The sequence below is a fragment of the Danio rerio genome, chromosome 17 (genome assembly GCF_049306965.1).
Source record: "Danio rerio strain Tuebingen ecotype United States chromosome 17, GRCz12tu, whole genome shotgun sequence".
Classification (NCBI taxonomy): Eukaryota; Metazoa; Chordata; class Actinopteri; order Cypriniformes; family Danionidae; genus Danio; species Danio rerio.
In genome coordinates, this window is record NC_133192.1 from 240,997 (window position 1) to 262,835 (window position 21,839).

The 21,839-nt window shown below is 47.2% G+C and overlaps 1 protein-coding gene across 3 annotated transcripts in view; it reads right to left on the bottom strand.

Moving 5' to 3' along the window:
- The window catches only part of dync1h1 (dynein, cytoplasmic 1, heavy chain 1), an 81,447-nt gene that overhangs the window by 47,089 nt on the left and 12,519 nt on the right, over nt 1-21,839 (bottom strand). For 2 of the 3 annotated variants that reach the window (XM_073926994.1, XM_073926993.1), the window contains exons 8-31: nt 20,491-21,567; nt 20,135-20,314; nt 19,647-19,796; nt 19,422-19,568; nt 16,871-17,011; nt 16,411-16,587; nt 16,026-16,136; nt 15,706-15,825; nt 13,303-13,542; nt 12,538-12,693; nt 12,109-12,222; nt 11,904-12,014; nt 11,368-11,577; nt 10,180-10,326; nt 9,922-10,088; nt 8,965-9,138; nt 7,123-7,288; nt 6,733-6,921; nt 6,357-6,551; nt 5,928-6,210; nt 5,665-5,765; nt 1,661-1,820; nt 976-1,216; nt 485-668 (exon numbers count right to left, since the gene is read on the bottom strand). In XM_073926994.1, coding sequence (XP_073783095.1) covers nt 485-668; nt 976-1,216; nt 1,661-1,820; nt 5,665-5,765; nt 5,928-6,210; nt 6,357-6,551; nt 6,733-6,921; nt 7,123-7,288; nt 8,965-9,138; nt 9,922-10,088; nt 10,180-10,326; nt 11,368-11,577; nt 11,904-12,014; nt 12,109-12,222; nt 12,538-12,693; nt 13,303-13,542; nt 15,706-15,825; nt 16,026-16,136; nt 16,411-16,587; nt 16,871-17,011; nt 19,422-19,568; nt 19,647-19,796; nt 20,135-20,314; nt 20,491-21,567 — 4,941 coding nt within the window. 3 annotated transcript variants of the gene reach the window in all.

Consider the following 21,839-nt stretch of genomic DNA (forward strand, 5'->3'; position numbering starts at 1 on the left):
TAATCTCAGGCTAAACCTACAAACAAACGCATCCATTAGAGAAGATTTCAACCCTTAAAGGCAGATATTATACACAAATGACTACTGTGCAGGGTTTAACCCCAGCAGTGTGTGTGTGTGTGTGTGTGTGTGTGTGTGTGTATCTCCCGCAGCCTCTGATGGTGCAGATGAGTGAGTTGTGTTTGCTCTAATTAGACTTGATGCAGAAGCACTGTGATTGACATTCTCCTGCTGTACGTGTCATCACAGAGGGAAAGCCCCGCCCACTAGTGTCCATCTCATTAGCATGTCCAGCAGGCCTGAGTGAGAAGCAGCCGTCTGTCCATTCGCCATTAGAGTGTTTGAGCTGCTGAAGATGATGTCAGCATAGACTAAGAGGATTATAGATGTGGAGTTCTAGATGGAGCCGTTTATAAATGTGGAGCTAATGATGAAGGGGCGGAGCTACTCATGAAGGGGCGGAGCTATCGTGTGCTCCTCTCACCTCCTGCTCCGGAAGGTTCTCGGCGATCTCGTTCTCGTCCACATCCTCTCCGCGCTCACACTTCTCCCGCTTGATCTTCTGGATGCGCTCGCGCTTCACGTTCCCGGCGCTGATCAACACACTCTTCAGCGCACGCAGACCAAAGTCATAGTGGGACTGAGAGGAGAGCTGCTCGTCACACAACCTGCGCAAACACACACACACACACACACACACACGGGTTTGTTTCACTATCTCAGTGAGGACATTACTTCCACTGTTTTTCTGTCAGGTTAATGATAGTGTCTATGGCCTACCCATAAGCCAACCCTCACAGAAGACACTGCACATCATCAGATACTGATAAACATCTTCTGGAGGATGAGTGAGCACTTTTAATCAGTGACGAGCAGCGAAATGCCCACACTAATGGCTCGATTTGACTCTGTGAAGCCCTCATAAGTATAGCTAAACCAGTACACACACACACGCGCACACACAGCTCTACCCACTTGAAGAAGGGCACGATCTTCTTGGCGAGCGTCTCGGCGGTGCGGAAGCCCTGTGAGTACAGCATGACCTGCGCGATGAGCTGCCGGTCGGGTTTGGTCATGGCCAGGCTGCGGAACAGCTTCTTCAGGTTATCCGGCAGGTTGGAGCGTCCGGCGTATCCGGGGTTCATGGTGATGAAGATGGCCATCTCCGCACTCACCTTCACCTGCTTATTCAGCAGCTCAGTGGTGACGGGCACACCTGCACAACACACATGTGCAATCATTAACACGTCAACAACACGCAAGGAAAGCACATCACATATTACTGAGCATGCTCATGCTGCGATGCTAACGGACCTAGCCTTCACCACTGAGGAGAACCCGGTCAAACAGCCTGATTTCCTCCTCAGTGTGTGACAGGAAAACAGCTCATGTAGAAATGCTTTCCAGACAAACTAAAACTCAACATGAAATCAGAATGTAGTCTGTTGTTTGATTTCTATGAAGAAACTCAAAGCCTTCAGTCAGACTTTAAACAGCAGCAGGTCCACAGTTACTCCAGCATCACAGTCAATGCCCACACTGAAATCAGGCCTTCTGCATCATCTGGGGGCCTGTCCACATCCTCTAGGGGGCGCTGTGAGAGAAAGCTGTACTGTGTAGTGTGTGTGTGTGTGTGTGTGTGTGTGTGTGCTGTACGTACTGTGGTCTCGGTTGGGGTTGCTGTGTTCCCTCAGTGCCACCTGTATGAACTGCACCTGCTGGGACACGGCTGACAGCATGCGCTCCTCCAGCCGGTTGAACTCATCGAAGCAGCCCCACGCGCCCACCTGACAGAGACCCACGAATATACGACCCATCGCCTGCGGGAGAACACAGCGTCACACACTGCACCATTACACACGCGGCACTTCTGACCAGATCAAACACCTGTTTGGATTAATCGATGAAGATTGTATTACAGTATAGATCAAGCATGCTCAATCCTGTTCCTGGAGATCTACCTTTCTGCAGATTTCAGTTGCAGCCCATATCAAACACACCTGCCTGTAATTATCAAGTGCAGGGTTCAACGCTAAGGATGTTTACTACTGGTCCGATCGGGCAAGTGGTTCAGATTTTTACTTGCCCTGCCAAAATTTTCACTGGCCCCACAAAAAAAAAGGGACAATAGCTATGCCGAGTTAATAGCTATGTTTTAGCTGAATAATTTAATTAAAGTTTCCCAAACTAATTTCGAGAGGAGCACGTGATAGAATTGACTACAGCTGATCCCTATCACTAATCACTAACTAGCCAATCGGATCACTCTAAATTCAATATAAATATCCAGCCTAAACTTCATTCCTCATCTTCGTTTTTGGAAAACGGCCCAACAAACTTAAAATGCACGCAATTGACAAATAGTCGCAGACAAATTAAATGTTAGTGACAAGACAGCACTGTCCCGATCGGGCCAGTAATGATCCGGTCTACTGTCCCAAGCTTCTCTCACGCTGGCCCTGGGCCACCGGGCATTCCTTATTGTTGAGCCCTGAAGTGCTGTTCAAGTTCTAAGTAATTGGTTCAGGTGTGTTTGATATGGGCTGCAACTGAAATCTGCAGAAAGGTAGATCTCCAGGAACAGGATTGAGCACCCCTGGTATAGGTTGTTGACAATACTGCTGCTAAAGCCAGCGCACATTTCAGCACGACAACCGCGGCTGCACGAGACTGGAGAAATCTGACACGGCCATATTGGGTTTTGCTGTGATTATTTAATGGATATTCTAATGGCAATTTAATGGCAACTCTCTACTAGCCGGGCTTCCAGCTAGCTCTATCAAGCCTCTTCAACTGCTCCAGAATGCAGCAGCACGAGTGGTCTTCAATGAACCTAAACGAGCACATGTCACTCCGCTGCTAATCCGTTTGCACTGGCTGCCAGTTGCTGCTCGCATCAAATTCAAAGCTCTGATGTTTGCCTACAAAGTGACTTCTGGCCCTGCTCCTTCTTATCTGCTCTCACTTCTGCAGATGTATGTGTCCTCCAGAAACTTGCGTTCTGTGAATGAACGTCGCCTCATGGTTCCATCCCAAAGAGGGAAGAAATCACTTTCGCGAACGCTCACGCTCAATCTGCCCAGTTGGTGGAATGAACTCCCTAACTGCATCAGAACAGCAGAGTCACTCGCTGTCTTCAAGAAACCACTAAAAACTCAACTATTTAGTCTCCACTTCACTTCCTAATCTGCAATTGCCTCTTTGAATATCACACTAACTAACTGTACAAAAAAAAAAAAAAAAAAAAAAACTACTAACACTTCCCTTCTTAGACTTTACAGACCTGAAACTTGCCTTTAGTACTTATTCATTGTTGCTCTTAGTTGTGTAAATTACTTCCTTGTCCTCATTTGTAAGTCGCTTTGGATAAAAGCGTCTGCTAAATGACTAAATGTAAATGTAAATGGATATATGTCTAGCAGAGGATTTAGGGAGCTCTATTTGGAAAGATTTCATTCATTTAGATTAAGTGGGGTGATCAAGACTTCCTCGATGTAGTGCAGTTCTGCATTAACTATAATAAATGACACGCAAAAACAAACAAATAAACAAATAAATAAGCAGTGCTTTATGGTTTTCAGAAGAGTCTATCAGTGTTTATGCACAGAAATCAATCAATCAAATGCAAAATAACATGGTCATTGTGTGAATAATAAAATAATAATCAAAGGTAATAATACGCCAATCTTTTCATCTTCAGATCCTGTGATGTGACTGATGCAGATACACACACTGCCATATCAATGCTTAAACTGTATATAGTTCAGGGGGTATTCCGGAAAGCAGGTTATGTCATACCCGGGTAAGATTAAGAGTAAGCAGGTGGAAAACCTCCGCTTTGGTTCCAAAAACATCGGTAACATTTGAGTGTGTTAAACAGCCATCGCAGCTTCCTCTCTGAGGATAACCTGCTCTGCAGCAGCTGATGTTCGTCTGTTTCAGAGAGTTTACTGTGCGCTTGATCAGAGTTTTGATGGATATACGAGTTGTCATGGTGAGAGGGTTATAAGTACATCGGTTTTTGATATGGATATGTGATTGAGCGTTGTCGTTTTTCAAAAGAATGGTAAATGTATTTAACAAACCTTTTCAAATCAGACGTGATAAACCGCGAGTCTGCGCTTACCATAGAAGACAGTGAGTGCAGCTCTGCGTTTTCACGTCATTTCAGAGTGAGGCACTAGCGTAGTGGACAGAACAGCAGAACTGCAGAGCTCACAGCGGAGCCAGTTCAGATCTCGCAGAGCATTCTTTGTTTCTCTCTCCCTCTCTCTGAGTGAGGTTTAAGGTCAAATAATTCAACCACTGATTCCTTTATTAATTATTATTTACTATTTGGTGGCCCAAAGCAGTTAGACAGGCCACAGCCTCCTTTCTATTAGCTACATGACAGAGAGAGTAATCTAGGCCAGCGGTTCTCAAACTGTGGTGCGTGTACCACTAGTGTTACGCGGGCTTCCTTCTAGTGGTACACGGAGGAATTAAATATGTCATGTACGTGCTACATATTTCAAAATTCATTGAAAATGATGTATATAATATGACATATAGCCTATATTTCTGAGGTGATCTGCCATGTTTTTTTGACTGTGCAGAGCTGTAGCTGCTTTACTGGGCCTTTACTGTAGTTCAGTACGGCTCATTTTGGTGGTACTTGGAGAGACTATTTTTTACTTGATGAAAAACGTTTGAGAACCACTGATCTGGAGTGTTTAATACACGGCTCCAGTGACCAAATCTGATAATGATTCTGTTCAACTTTGACTATGGACAGAGATCTTCTAGCTCCAGCAGGATTACAGAAGTGTGACATATTTTTAAGCCTTATATAAGAGTCAATACACATTATTATTGTGGCATTAATGGCAGGGAAATTAAGGGCATGAATGGTCCCACAACATGCTCAAAAAGGATGTTAAAGTTAAACTTTAATTGTTTCATTGCAATAAAGGCAAGGGTGGCATGAGGAATTTAACAAGCTAACACATTTTCTATTATTTATTTTCTCTATTTATTATCTTATACTTCTTTTCTTGATAATCGGCCTATATTCCTCGTACGCCAGCATTAACTCCTCCAGCGCCTCCAGTGTGTGTTTTCTCACAGTGACTTTCTATGGGGACTCGTGAATTCAGCGATCTACTGAAAAAGCCTTCAGCTATAGGCTGTGCGTGGGTATTAACTCACGGTTATCTTCAGGAGGTTGATTTAACTCTGATCAGCTGTTCTGGAACCCACATACTCACGGTGAGCAGGTTTTGGATTAATCAACAGAGTTCAGGGTTTAGCAGATGGTACATTTGTGGAATACCCCCCAGCTCTAACAACAAAGACCCAAAACACAGAGCAAATGTGATGAAGGAATGATTAAAACAAACAAACAGTTCTGCAGTGGCCTAGCCAGAGCCCTGACTTAAACCCAATTAAGAATGGGTGGAGGAGCGGAAGAGCAGGGTGATGGAGGAGACTCTCCAGCCTGAAGAGTCACTCATCACTGAAGATAGATGGGCAAAAGCACCAGTGGAGACACGCCAGTATAGTTGAGTTACAGGAACCAAGAATGTGCCAGTGTGAAGGAGTTTGGGCTTTTAAAAACTGTTTTGATCCACTTTAAATGTTGACCAGTGAATATATAAATATAATATCAGCATGTGTCTACTGCACCTGGAAGTCGAAGGTCTCGTCACAGTTGAAGACCAGCACGAAGCGGCCCAGCTGATGCCCCAGTGCCTTCACAGACTCGGTCTTTCCAGTTCCAGCCGGCCCTGCAGGAGAAACACACACACACACACACACACACACACACAAAAGTCAGCTGCAGCTCTAATCTCCCCCAGCAGAGAGAGAGTGTGTGTGTGTGTGTGTGTGTGTGTGTGTGTGTGTGTGTGTGTGTGTGTGTGTGTGTGTGTGTGTGTGAGTGGACTGACCAAAGGGCGATCCCCCCAGCCGGGCCTCCAGCGCCTGTGTCATGGTGAGGTAGCAGCGGTCGGTGAGCGGCGTCTGCACCAGCTTCTCCTGCACCCCCAGATACTCGAAGCCGTAGTTGAACTTGGCGTTGGCCATCTGGATGGAGAGCTGCTGCAGCACGTCCGTCTGCTTGGGGTCGAAGTAGAAGCGCATCTGGCTCAGCCACTCGAACGACTTGGGGTTATCGATCTTGTTCTTGATGAGGGTTCGGGTCACGTCTCTCTGGTGCACCAGCTCCGTGATCTACGGCCATTCATCATTAGAGCGTTAGTATTATTACCCATGAGCCTTAGCTGACACACACACACACACACACACACACACACACACACACACACACACACACAAACACACACACACACACACACACAGGCAGGTGTGTTTCTCACCAGGTGCTCCAGCTTCTTCCTGCGCAGCGGCGGCTGCTCCATCAGGACGGTGTCAGCAAGCAGGTTGAGCGTCGCCTCCACGTTCTGCAGCACGGCCTGCAGCGGAGCCATGTTCCCCCCGCCCGCGATGGTGGACAGAGCGCTCTCCACATTCTCAGACCAGTCGATCTGGGTGGACAGAACCACCAGCTGGGCCTGCACACACACACACACAGAGAGCACTGCTGTTCACCTGTGCACTAGCGACTGCGGTGCAACCACACTCCACACTGCCAGATGATCCGATCACTGATGTTCATGTGAACAACTCCGCAATCAACTCTGCTGTGAGGTTTCATTACACCGCTGTTGTCAGCCATCTCGGCGTGCGGCTCACCTGGTAGCGGTCGATCCAGCTGATGTAGGTGGTCAGGTCGATGCCCGTGCCCTTGTTGAATCCGCCCACCTCCGTCACCGACTCCGCCAGCAGCTTGGCCAGCGTCACCCGCATCTCGCGCTCCACCAGCGTCAGCCACTCGTTGATCTTGGGGTGCTCAGTGATGGAGACCGCCGTCTTGTACAGCACCTGACCACACACACACACACACACACACACTCCATCAGCATTCATCATCAGCAGCTCACGGAGACTTCACGGCCAGGTCAGCACAGGGATGAACACTTCACATGAGCACAACATCACAGTTCAGTAAGTGCTGACAGAAATCCCAGCACTGCATTAGAAACATCACACATCTACAACAGTCATGTGAGCTAGCGTCCGCACCTCCTCTCCCTCGCGGGACGAGATGCCCAGCACCTCAGTGTTGTCCTCGTTCAGCAGGATGCTGGAGACGCCTGCAAACATCTTCTTGAAGTGCTTCTGCAGTTTGGCCACGTTCTTGCTGTTGCCGATGATCTCCAGCAGATCTTCATCACCCACAAAGTAGAACCTGCCGGGAGCAAACCACTGCACTGAGTCTCCAATAATGAGCAGACGATGCTAATGAACAGCGTGAGGGACGAGCCAGAGTAACCGGATATCTGTTTAAGCTGAAATCTGATTGGTTGACCAGTTTTTAGAACGACACATCAGATCAAAAACACGAAGCAGAGGATTTTGTCTTATAGATGTGTTTCCGCCTGCCGCTTGTGCATCGGTGTGTCACGTTTAGTCACTCACAAGGTGTTAAAGCGCAGCTCTGGTGACAGATCTCCTTTTTAGGCTGTTTGGACAGACATGTGTGTGGGTATAGAGTATAGAGCGTCATATCGGGCTGATGTAAACACACACAGTCATTTTTGTTCAATTTAACAAACATATAAACGGTGGACCAATTGGAGTGGATTTTAGATCGTTCACAACTTGACGGAGTGCGGTTGCCCCGCCCACCAATATTGATTGGCCGGCGCACATCACCATATCCTCAGTTTGTCGTTTCACGTCTGCCATTTTCAGCGTGCAAGTCACAGCGATGTCACCAGAGGAACACTCGTGCTCTATTATTGCATGTAAGGCTCATTGGGATCAACACAAGAGGCTTCATCGTCTGCCTGCGAATGAGCAACAGATTTTACATTTAGCAGGCGTTTGCGCTGAACATGCCGTGAATGCACCGTATGGAGATTCAGGCCGGTAAACAGCGAGTCTTTCAGCACTCTCTCCCAGAACACTGGATTGATCTGGACTGGCGGATCAACATTCACCACATGATCGCTCTCAGCGGCGCTGTTGTTTGTAACTTTAGGTGGGTTTGCAGACCTGCCTACTTTTCACTGCGTCTTCCTTAAACGTTTGCATTTCGCGCGGTCACGGAGCGAGTGTGAGCATGTTGCTCACGTCACTCCATTAGACATATCGAACCTGCCTTAGTGATCGCCTCAGTCAAAGTTAATCCAGTGTGAGGTTATTAGTCTCGGTGTACAAGCTCAGAGCTTTAAACTAGCACACAGCTGGCATCACTTGTTTAGCTGCCGCAGTTTTGCTCTGTGCAGAAGCACCGTGTTGAGAAGCCTTTACGATTAATTAACCGTGACGGATTAAAGCGCTGTTAATAGTGAAACTGGTTAATCATTGCATCCCTATACGGATGACGCACGCATCAATACATAGCGGGTGTAAAAATCATACAGACACAAATGCTTTTGTAAGTACCGCTCTGACACTTTCTGGCACGTGAGGAATATTGATCCCTCAACAGTGGTCTCTGCTTGGTCTGAGTCGAGTCGTACATGTACGGCTGAATGCTGTTCCACTCACTCATGTTGCTTCTCTCTGTCTGTTGCCTTATACAAGGTGAGGGAGATATTGGCTCCGCCCCTTGTTAAGATGGGCGGGAAGTCAAAACTAATTTTCATGTGAAGCAACACGCCCCTAACAGCAAGCTGTGTGCACGCCCAACATCACACTATAACACATCATAATAAAATAATCTGAACTGTGCTGAACTGAAGCTGCACTGACACACTCACAACAACCAGAATATTCATATTACATCTTAAAGAAGGGGGGAATAGGTGTCCTCTAAACGCCAGTGAAAATGGTCTGGTGTGCACGAGACAGACATGATGCCATAAGAGGGCTGTACAGAACACGTCTGAACACTCCTCCAGCTGCAGCTGATCATACCTGGGGAAGGACGAGCGCTCTCTCTCCAGATACTCCCCCAGGGCCTTCTGGATCTTCCCCAGCAGATCCGCCAGTCTCTCCAGTGACCTCTGAACCCCCTGGATGTTCAGCACGTCCATCACCAGCGGAGACTTGGTCACCTTCTTCATCAGAGCCAGGAACTCTGTGCTGATGCTGGAATGGGTTTAAAGGGTCAGTTCAGACACACACACACACACACACACACACACACACACACACACACACACACACACACACACACACACACACACACACACACACAGAAATAATCATCATCATCATCATCATCATCATCATCATCATCATCTCACTCTTCACTCATTTTAAACCGTTTCTTTCCTCTGTTGAACACAAAAGAGGATACTTAGAAAAATGCTGAAACCCTGTAACCACTGACTTCCCCATTCACATCCTCTCAGTCCTAAATGGTACAGGAAAACAGAACTGTCCCCCTGACTGTTCGACAGATGTCAAATTAGTTAAAACTACAAATGCAGGTTAAAAGTGTAAAACTACAAACATGGCGTCTGCACGAGACCAACAGTCTAGTAGAGATGCTTTGGGAAAGGTGTTTGAATATTTAATATCCAGTCCACTGCAGAATATTTCAGTCATGTTTCTGAGTGATACTTCATCTGCAGCAACACCGTCAACTTCTGTCAAGACCTGTTCAGTTATAAACTCCTGAATTCTGCATAATACTGGAGACCCTGAGGAGATTTTTCTGCATGGCCGACTCGTGGACGGCTGATTGGGACGCAGTAACAGGATTCCTGGCTAATGTGCAGCTTCAGCATTTCTCTAAACATCTTTAGTGTTCAGCAGAAGGTTTGAAACCCCTCGAGGGAGAGTAAACAGTGAGAACAGTCATGTGTGGGTGAACAGTCCCTTCAATCAGACCAGGAGTGTGTGTGTGTGTGTGAGATGACCTCTGACCTCTGGAAGCGCTGCGTCTCCACAGGCAGCAGGTGTTTGATGTCTGCACTTCCTGTGAAGATGCCCTCCAGGTAAACCCAGCGGCGCTGCACATCGATCCACACGTCGAACAGCGCCATGATGCGGTTCAGCTTGTCCTCCCAGCTCAGAGCGTCCTCCTCAAACACCTGCGCACACACAGTGTTACACCCTGCAGGGCCAGTGTGTGTGTGTGTGTTCACTGATAGACAGATGTGTGTGTGTGTGTGTGTTTCTGACCTTATAGTATGGCGACAGCTTCATGGCCGACACGCTGTTGATGTGCTCCTTCACCTTGTTGAACAGATCGTCCCAGCCGCGGATCAGGCGACACTTGTTCTGGTAGTTGACCAGGTCCAGCTCATACGAGTTCCAGACCTCACGGATCTGCAGAACACAGGAGACAGAGTCTAGTCTGAGCGCGCACACACACACAGGCACCTAATGTGTGTGTGCATGTACACATTCAGGTGAATCATTATCTAAACCATCCCAAGACATGAATCTGTGTGTGTGTGTGTGTGTGTGTGTCTGTGTGTGTGTGTGTCTGTCTCTCTGTGTGTGTGTGTGTGTGTGTCTGTGTGTGTGTGTGTCTGTCTCTCTGTGTGTGTGTGTGTGTGTCTCTGTGTGTGTGTGTGTCTGTCTCTGTGTGTGTGTGTGTGTGTGTGTCTCTGTGTGTGTGTCTGTCTCTGTGTGTGTGTGTGTGTCTGTCTCTCTGTGTGTGTGTGTGTGTCTCTGTGTGTGTGTGTGTCTGTCTCTGTGTGTGTGTGTGTGTGTCTCTGTGTGTGTGTGTGTGTCTGTCTCTCTGTGTGTGTGTGTGTGTGTGTGTCTGTTTCTCTTTGTGTGTGTGTGTTTCTCTGTGTGTGTGTGTGTATGTATGTGTGTCTCTGTGTGTGTGTGTGTGTGTGTGTGTGTGTCTGTCTCTCTGTGTGTGTGTGTGTGTGTGTGTGTGTGTCTGTTTCTCTGTGTGTGTGTGTGTGTGTGTCTCTGTGTGTGTGTGTGTTTCTCTGTGTGTGTGTGTGTGTGTGTGTGTGTATGTATGTGTGTCTCTGTGTGTGTGTCTGTCTCTGTGTGTGTGTGTGTGTGTGTGTGTGTCTGTGTCTCTGTGTGTGTGTGTGTGTATGTGTGTCTCTGTGTGTGTGTGTGTCTGTTTCTCTGTCTCTCTGTGTGTGTGTGTCTGTGTCTCTGTGTGTGTGTGTGTGTGTATATGTGTGTGTTTCTGTGTGTGTGTGTGTGTGTATGTATGTGTGTCTCTGTGTGTGTGTGTGTGTCTGTTTCTCTGTGTGTGTGTGTTTGTCTGTCTCTCTGTGTGTGTGTGTGTGTGTGTGTGTGTGTCTGTTTCTCTGTGTGTGTGTGTTTGTCTGTCTCTCTGTGTGTGTGTGTGTCTGTTTCTCTTTGTGTGTGTGTGTGCGTGTGTGTGTGCAGCACCTGTTTGAGGAACTCCTCGAGCGCCATCTCTCCCTGCGCCACCAGCAGCACGTCCTTCACCACCATCTCGTTCTTCTGCAGGTCCACGTCCCAGATCTGGCCCAGGCTGAGCTCGGACAGCACCCAGTTGACGTGCAGACGCTTCATCAGCTGCTTCCAGTGCCGGTCCTTCAGCGCCTCCGACTTCAGCTCGATCACCAGCATGTTGACCTGCGGAGCGGAGCGGTTCAGAGGTCACACGCCAACATCAGGACAAGCTGAATGTGCATGACGGCGGTGAAGACGGGACGCTGGTGTCAGTACAGCAGGAGAACAGTACAGGGCTCTGACAGCTTTATCAGACACATGTGAAGCGCTGGAGCACTGTAACTCAACTAGACCCGATCCACACGCTCGTCATGCAGTCAGTCAATGTACCTGCAGCTTTGTGCAAGCTTTCCCCAACGCAAGCACAGCTTTACAGAAAGGAGCTGTATCTGTAAACAGAGCGACTGTAAGAGCAGGGCTGTGCATTACCCAGAGGGCCGAGCGCTCACCTTCATGTAGCCCTTCAGCAGCCGCTGCACGTACTCATAGGAGGCGTACTGACGCAGCCGCGCCGGGAAGTTCTTCAGCTGGTTGAGGAGTCCGTCCAGACTCTGGCGGAGCTGTGGACACACACACACACACACACACACACTCTCTGAGTGAAGCACGCGCTCATGCTGCAGTGTAAGGAGTGTGCTCAGGCTAATGCTAGACCTTGCGCGGCTGCACAGAGACCCACGGCTGCTCCTTCATCTGGTCGATCTGCTCCCACACCTTCGACAGCTCCGACCACACACCCTTCAGGTCCTGCAGCTCCTCCAGAGCCACCTGAACACACACACACACACACACACACACACACATTACTCCAGTACCTGTACTGTTAGGCCTGTGCAAATACAGGACGTCTATATGAATAACTACATGAATATTATGAAGCAGATGAAATTAAAGACCAACAGATCTGCCATGAACACTCATCTGCTCAGTAAACGATGCTTATACGGGCTCCACGCTGAGAGTTGCTCCTACTGAGACGGTTAGACCCATCCAGCCCAGAGTGAGCATCTCAATGTGACTAATCGCCAGCCCTACTGGTCTCTCTGTGCTTTACCTGACTGTGTTATGGACTGTGTGTGTCACCTGTACTCTCTCCTCGCTGCTGCTGGGCAGGCCCGTGTCCGTCAGCTCCAGAGCCTCTTTGGCCTTGGCACACTTCTCTCTGTCATCCTTCAGACGGCCGAACTTTCCTTCATAGATGGTGAGCGACTGCAGCGCCTCCTCTGGCCGCAGACTCCCCTGCACACACACACACACACACACACACACACACACACACACACACACACACACACACACTGTTGAGTCTCCAGAAACACACAGCGCTGCTCGTGCGTCCTCCAGCAGGGTATACACAGCAGGAATCATGGCGTTAAACTCAACACCTCTTTCAGACTGGTTCCAGACATTAGGAGCTCATCATCTCTTCAGCAGTGAACCGTTAACATTAGCAGTGTTTTACTTTACACATATTCACTGCAGGCGGATTGTGAGAGAGCTAAACTGAGAATATTCAGAAGGGTGGGAATGAAGCACAGCTACATTACGTTCATGAGAATAAGGGAATGACAAGCTCTTTATCTGAGAAGTTGAGAAAGCAGAGAAGCAGTGACTGAAATGTTCATCAGCTTCATCACAGGCTGAAATATCTGAAGTGATTATGGAGAGGTGGGCGTTTAATGATTTAAAATAGCCTGGGGAATCCTAAAATAAACACAACATGCAGTGGAGTTATGCCAGCAGTGAGCAAACTTCAGCACATGCATTAATGATATTAATTGGTTTGAAATGAGAAGCTTGTGAATGTGGGCCTCTGTATTTTGGTTTAGGAATGTCTCAGACACGTACAGCCACAGGTTTGGTCTTCTCCCAGTCGGCCAGCAGGTCGGTGGTGCGGTTCTCCACGGCGCGGTCCTCCTGCACGATCTTCATCTGGAGGTTGGCCACCTGCTGCTGGATGGCCGTGTCTTTGCGCTTCATGATGTCGCTGAAGGCGCCCCACTCGCCCTCGATGTTGTCGATGTACAGCCAGGATGGAGGGAACTGGAACCGCTGCTTCTCCAGCAGACGCTGACCGTTGCGGAAGAGCTGAGGACGAGAGGTCAGAGACGCGGAGCAGATTTAAACTCAATTCAGTTCAGCTTTATTTGTATAGTGTTTTACAATGTAGATTGTGTCAAAGCAGCTTCACATAAATGCTCATAGTAACTGGATCAGGGTAGTTCAGTTCTTAGTGTTTAAGTTCAGTTCAGTTCAGCTCAGTTCAGTGTGATTTGAAGTCATTACTGAGAGTCCAAACACTGAAGAGCAAATTCATCTATGTGTAGCTCTACCGATCCTGAACCATGTAAGCTAGTGGCGACAGCGGAGAGGGGAAAAACTTCACCGCGGCGAGTAAAGAAAAAAAAACCTTGAGAGAACCAGACTCAGTTCGGCATGACCATTTTAATTTCTCCGCGGGCTAAAAGTCTCGTGCAGAGCTTCAGTCTCAGCGGTGGATTTAAAGAGTCCGTTCACTCGACAGTAACACTTATTTACTCAACCTTTGAGTGTTTCTTCTGTTGAACACAAAGGAAGATATTTTGAAGAATGTCAGAAACCTGTAACCATTGACTTCCACAGTATTCAGTTGTCCTACTATGGAAGTCAATGGTTACCGGTTTACAACTTCCTTCTAAATATCTATAACAGAAGAAAGAAGCTCAGAGGTTGATGACATCTTGAGGAAGAGTAATGTAATGTATTTTTTTTTTAATGCCATGTCAGCAACCAAGGCTATTTTCATGGCAGGAACCTTTCAACAATAAATATACAATTTAAAAATCAACTAACAAAATAAAACATAAATTAAATAAGATTTTTTGTGTTAATACATGATAAAAATTCTAAAATGAGACATTAAAAATGTCCTTAACAGAGTTCATTTCATGAAAAAGTGTTCTGGAATCAGTAAAGGCAGGACAGTCCAGTAAAATGTGTTTTATTGACCTTTTTCATGGCTGCTGCATGGAGGCGCCATAGCGGCCAGCGTCATCCGGTAGAATACTAAAAACTTCTGTTCACAGCATGTTCAACTGGTAGTTTGTGCTCCGAAAATGGGTTTCAATTACGTTTTTAATGGATAACAGAGTGTTTTTAGGACACACAACTTAGAAATGTGTCTGTTAAAGCCGTTATAATCTGTCACATGTGGTTCAAGTGCGTCAGAAATACGAGAAAGAGAGAGAGAGAGAGAGAGAGAGAGAGACAGAGAGAGACAGAGAGAGAGACAGAGAGAGAGAGAGAGAGAGAGAGAGAGAACCAGAGTACTGGCATGAAACTTAACAGGTATGAAAGTCGTGCAATTTACAAAAATGAGCAATAAAAGTCTGTTATTGATCCTCTGCTGCTGATTTGCTGTTCATTCTAATCGCGAGCCGTTTGTGTTTTATTTCGTGTGTTGTTTTCTCCACGGTTTGTGTTTTTCTGTCATTTTGAAATGACGCTAGCCTATATTTTCACTTTGTCACAGTTATTAATCAGTGTGTCAGTGGCACAGTACAGGCAAACATTAGGTGTGTGTCAAACATTTTGCTGAACTACATTAGTTTGGGCTGGTTATATATTTGAAATAAAAAGAAAATGTTGACTTTAGCGATGACGAGGCTTCATTTAAACTGCAGAAGATGTCGTCTGACACCGAGGGGAAAACGCCTCACAGCAGCTGTTTTCCATCCTATTAGATCGCATTTCTGTAAATGATCAGTCCAGGAGATGCTGCTGATGGAAAACAGTATTAGCTCAAAGAGGATAAAAGCAGGTAAAATAGATTAAATCTATCGTTTCAAAGCTGTCCAAATGTGACTGTTCACACGCATCAGCTGCCGACCGGAAGTTCATCGCATTCTCCTTGCGAAGCATCATGGGTAATTTTGCGTTCCAAGAAAAAGTTCTATAGTAAGAGGAGTTCTGCAGCACAAACACTGAGTAGGGTTTTCACTGTGTAGCAAAAAAACAGTGTTATTCTCGTATATCCAATACCACATCTAGTAAAAACTACTCGATCAAGTCGATTCTTAAAGTTCTGTGTGAGATTTCAGGTTGGATTTCAGGTAATTTATTGTTTTCTAATGCATCCCATTCCTTTTGCCACTTGTTTAAAATGTAAGCGTTGATAAAAGGTTTCTCTTGAGGAAGAGTATCCAGTGAGCAAATCTTCCTGTTTGTGTGTGCCGTGTCTTTAAGAGAGAGTGCTGATCAGCTCATACTCACGTCCACTTGCTTCTCGAACTGCTTGATCTTGCGTTTGAGCGTCTGCACGTACGTGATGAAGGTGACGGCGTCAGACGTGCTGGCCGTGTCCACCGAGTGCTGCTCCAGCTCTTGCCGAGACTGCAGAACGACACACATCAGCTCAGAGACACTCGATTATATATAATACAGAGCTTCACACAATAATGATCGCTGCAAAGCAGCTTCACAGACAGATGAACACCATCACCACATCAGTCAACATCAGAAGAGCTCTGCAGCTGTGTACAGATAACACACAAGCACATCCCATAATGCCCTCAGCCGGAGCTCCGGCTCACCTTGGAGATCTGCGAGTGGAAGTCCTGCATGTTGTTTCCCAGCATCTGCCCAAAGCGGCTCAGCACCTCCTTATGCCACGAGTCGTACTTCAGGTTCACTTTAGACTGGACCTAAAGCAGACGGCGCAGAGAGAGGAGAGTCATTCCCACATCAGCTGCAGCGTCATGCCAAACACTGATCACTTTACACACTGCCGAAATGCTTAGTGTCCTGTTACAAGTCCTAATACCCAGAAACTCCTAAATCAAGAAGATCTCCAGACAAATACAGCAGACAGTCCTGTTTTCAGACATAATGAGTCACAATGGAGAGAGTTTCTCCTTAAACCAGCTCAATAAATGATAAAGTCTCCATCTGTCCTGAGCAGAGAGCTGATCCTCCCACCTTGCCGTAGTCGATGATGACGGGCCCGAACTCCTTCCTGGTCTCTGCGTTGTCGAAGGTGCCGCGGGCCTTGCGGATCTGCACCAGCAGCGCCTGCCACTTGTTCAGGTCTTCCTCCAGCCGGTTGTAGATGTTCTCGGGCTGCATGTCCCACAGACACTGGTACTGCAGCCACACCTGGAGGAGCAGCGCAGATCATGATCACTACATTACCACCATATCAGGGAGTCCACAATGCAGCACACGAAATACCCAAACAGTATCATCACCATACCCCCCCCTATATCATAATATTTTTGCCTCCAATATTAATATATCCTTATATGAGTAATTCTGGAGAGACTCGACATATCACAAGTAAAACCTCCACGATATTACTACAATATTCATCTGGCATCGATATCATCCCACAACCAGAAAAGTCATGATGAGTCAGAATATGAGTGCTGCATGAGCTGACCTTGACGTACTGCTCCACCTCAGACACGTTCTCCTTGACTGCATTATAGGCCTCCTCCAGAGCGGACGGGCCATCGGGCATCCGGGTCAGAGCGTTCCTGTAGAACTTCTCCTCCTCTGACAGCTCATAGTGGACGCCCACCTGTAAAACCAGCAGGAGTTCACTGCAGGCTAATACTGATATACTCATGACAAACAATCTCTCAATGCTGAACAGATTTCACTGCAGTGTTTGTTCTGTAGGAAGAGTAAGAGAGTTAAACCCATTTGCTCTCACTCTACAAGCTGTGGAAGCATTCGCAGAAACATTTCTAAACCATAACATTGCAGACTAAAAGCAATCATGATGAACTGTATTTCTTTTAAAAGCTCTATTTTCCATATCTGCTGACTGATATTACTGAGCAACAGATATTTATTCATTTGCGACAAGCATGCGTAGACTCAAAGTATTACTTCGCTACAGCAATCCACATGTAACATGGTTTAGACGTTTTTATAAAGGTTAATTTAAATCAAATACCATCAAACTGCCCATATTACTTTAGAATTTGGTGCTTACTTTACAATTATTGTCAAAAATATGAATAAATATGGTTCATATTCCTCAAAACACGCACAGAAATAGGAGACGCCCTAATGTGGTCAATGTATACTGGAGATCACCTGGTGGTCATGTCTGGTACTGCAACCAAACTAAACCCTGCTGAAAGCTGTTTTTACAGACATTAACTTCAACTTTGGAATATAACTTCAGATATTTAGCTGATTGCTTTTGTGCAAATATTAAGTTAAAACTGGTTTGTTAAATACACATTTCATGCAAAATAATAAAATGTACATTAATTCTCTAATAATTTTCATAAATGTAAACATTTTTCCCTTAAATGTCTCACTTCAGCTACAATCTGACATCTGTCTCCTCTACCACTGCCCCGTTTACACTGTCAGTTAAATGTGACCCAATTCTGATGTTTTGCTCATATGTGACACAGATCGGATCTGCTCTATGACCGTGTGAACACGAAAGAAGCGCACGCATTCGGACATTCAGAGATGGTTTCTGGCCTCCTTCATATGTGGAAATAAATCAGATATAGATCGCATATGTGACAATGCGACTGTCATGTAAACAGGCAGGTCGGATTTATTAAGGCGTTACGTTCTGTACATCATTAAACTAGCGACAATGTGCTGCTTCTCCGCGGTTTAATAACAGAAGGAAGAGCATGTGTGGAGATGCTGACGCGGTAAACAACATCAGAGGAAACACAGAGGAGGAAAGAGGTCAGTCGCCACAACTTGCTCCCACCAGACCTGAGATCTCTCTCGTACCCACAAATTACTCTGAACAGTGGAGGACATCATTAAATCATATAAACCATAAGTGCAAGCTGCGATGACGGCCCTTTCCCACCTCCTCGTCAAAATCATTTTAAAGTTGGGGGAACTCCGTGTTGTAACTTTTGCTTTTAGTTGCTATTAATACACACACTGCGGGCTACACACAGCACAACTATATTCTCTCCAACACCAGTGCACCACAGGCAAAGGCTACATCTTCAACTACACACACATCAGGGCCATGCCATTACATAAACTGCGTGGGGCAAATCTGGACTAAACCATTATCTGCTTACACGTCGCATATTTCACAGAGCTAAAAACAAGACAGTTTCTTCCATTGTGGCTAGTGTGGCGCAGATGCCAGAACCCGCCTTTATGCATGTGCAACATCGTAAATAGTATGGCAAGTGTAAACGCATGAATTGGATATGGGTCACATTTAAAATAACGTGTAAACGGACAGACAAACAAATCAGATTTGGCCACAAATCAGAATTGGGCATCAGGACCTGACTGAGTAAACGGGGCCGAAGATGAGAGTTTAGTTCATCACAGTATCGGCTTCTCTGGCAAGATCATAGTAAAAATAAATGAAATTATGGATAAAAATTTAGAAACGTATCTTTTATAATAAAAACGGTTTATAGGAAAAATACATCAACAGCAATAAATAATACATTAAAATATATAAAAATCTAGATTTGATCACACTTCTGCAGAACTCACGATTAAAAAACTAAACTTTTAAAGCCTCTCCAGGTAAAACGGTTGTTTGGTTTCATTAAATATAGGGCAGTACAAAAAATAAACATTTTCCTCTTTAAAACAAGATTAAATCTTAAATCACTGAAGCATTGAAGACGTTAATGATTAAAGCAGAGGCCGTCATTTCCACAAAACAACCATTTAAACCACTATTAAAGGGTTAAAGACAGAATAAATGAAGAGGCTGCACACACACACACACAGACACACACACACACACACACAGAGACACACACAGACACAGACACACAGACAGACAGACACACACACACACACACACACACACACACACACACACAGACAGACACACACAGACAGACAGACAGACAGACAGACAGACAGACAGACACACACACACAGACACACACACAGACACACACACAGACACACAGACACACAGACACACAGACACACAGACACACAGACACACACACACACACCTGATATCTCTGACTCTGGATTCTGGGTAAGGACAGGATGTTCATCTTCCATGCAAACATCTCCTGGTAGAGCCGGTAGCGGCAGTCTTCGATGGGCGGGTTCAGGTAGATCACCTGGTTGGTGATGCGCAGCTCGTGGATGATGTTCTGTGGGTAAATCATCAGTTCAGTGTGGAGATCATCATTAACACAGAAGAGCTCAGAGGCCTATCTGGCGGCTCTTGCCTTAATCCGGGGCTCTCCTCCGGGTTTGTGGCTGACTTGAGGAGCCTCGGTGTCCATGTCCACATCAGCCTTGTCCTCCATCTGGCCCCTGAGAACCTGCGTCCAGGCCTTGAGTCCCGCCTGCAGACGCACACCCAGGATGCGCTCGATCTACAGAGGGAACGCAGGACATGTTTACTGCCACATCAGTGCTTTATGGCAGGGTTAGACATAACTCAACACATGGTGATGATGATAAGCGTATTTACACTGTGTGCACTTCACAATACTCTGAATCATTCATTCCTGACACTACACAAGTGCTTGATGCATATTCAGACTGCAGTGGTGTTCATAAGAGTCAGCTGCATGGAGCTTTAATAGCTGAACATGATCATTTCCACATGTGATCTGGACTGCAGCACGCTGAGATGTGGACTGAACACTATAAATCTCTTCATACTCTGCCTGGAGGAACATTTCCAGTGAGCAGATGATCTGTTTCTCACCTCGATGTCCAGCTTGTTGACCCAGATGGGTAGGTTGGAGTAGGAGTGCAGGTTGAGGTCATCCACGGCCTTCTGGATGCGGTTCAGGATCTCGGTGAACATCTTGTGCTCATACATGCAGGTCTCCAGAGAGCGGACCTCCAGATCAATCTTCTCCTCGATCAGGAGCAGATCATCCACCTGACAGTGAAGATCAGCACATTGACACGGGTGATCATCTGACATCATAACATCATTAATCACACACACAACACGATCATTCAGAAGCCTGAGAGGGAGATCAGCAATAACACCGACACATCAGCACCTCAGAACAATCAGGAGTGATCTCCCTCAATAACAGAGGAGCGACTGACCTTCTCCTGGAAGTTGAAGACGGTTTCGGCGAGCCGCTGCACGTACGGGTCCAGCTTGTAGGACTCCCAGACCAGCGAGATGCCCTCGGTGATGAGCGCCTGCACCTCCTTCTTCAGGCCGGCCACCAGCAGCGAGATGGAGACGCGCTCCTCCACCTTCTCACAGGTGCGCTCGTAGGTGCGCACGCTCTCGATCAGCGAGATGGCGAACGGGTACAGCTGGTTGGCCTGATGCGCCTTGTTGACGATGGCGAGCGGCACGCGGAAGCTCAGCCACTTCAGGTTGCGCACCTCCTTGGAGAGCGTGATGATCTCAGGCAGGAAGTTGACCTTGAGTTTGAGCACGGTGCCAGTGCGTCCGCGCGCCCGCGTGTTCTCGATGGTGAAGATGCGGCCGGAGACGCCCAGGTTACGCTGCTGCACCTTCCGGGCCCAGTCGTCGAAGATCTCCTGCGTGTTAAGCTTGGCCCGGAAGCTGTCCCCGTCCTGCTTGAGCTTCAGGCCCTCCACGTGGTTCTCCCAGCCCTTGCCCAGCACGTCCTCCACCCGCTTCATGTAGGCCGTCAGCTGCCGGTCGATCTGCTTGGCCCAGATGATGGATCCGGACACCGGCGGCAGGTCCCGCACGTGGCTCATCTTGCAGGACTGGCTCTGCGGGTACTGCACCTTGAACTTGTCGTGCAGGGACTCGATGTCGTCTTTGACCCGCTGGATCAGCTGAGTCTGGTACTCCCGGATGGCCCCGCGGATGTGCGGCCGCACGAACAGGGCGTTGAAGCGGGAGAAGATGCGGAACATCTCGTTGGCGTTTTTGGCGGTGCCCAGCTGGTCACGCAGGCGTGCGGTGATGCGCGTCTCCACGCGGTCGATGCGCTCGTCGTATCGCTTCATGGCTGCCTCCCAAGCCTCCATGCCCTCCTTGGAGACGTCCAGCCCGTCCACCTCCTTCACGTTCTCGTAGGCCAGGTTCACCTCCTCGATGGCGTTGGCGTCTGCAGCATCGAACAGCACCTCCGCCACCTTCAGATCGGCCGGCTCCGCGCTCTCGCCCTGGGCGTGCTGCGGTACGGCGGACACCTGCGCAGGTGAGCACACAGGAAGAGAAGAGCTTTCACAGCATGACCAAACTACATCCTACAGAAGCACAGACTAAGGGACTGCAGTGTTAGGCAAAGCGAGCAGGCGTATGTCTCATTTAAAAAGATGATATCGGATCAGTTTAGGTCTAAATCACTGGTGAAATATCACCAATACTGCAAACATTCTGGCATTGGTGTTGGCGAGTATTTCCGGTACTAGTATCGCTATCAAGAACAACCCTAATCAGAACCGTTTCTTACCCATCATGC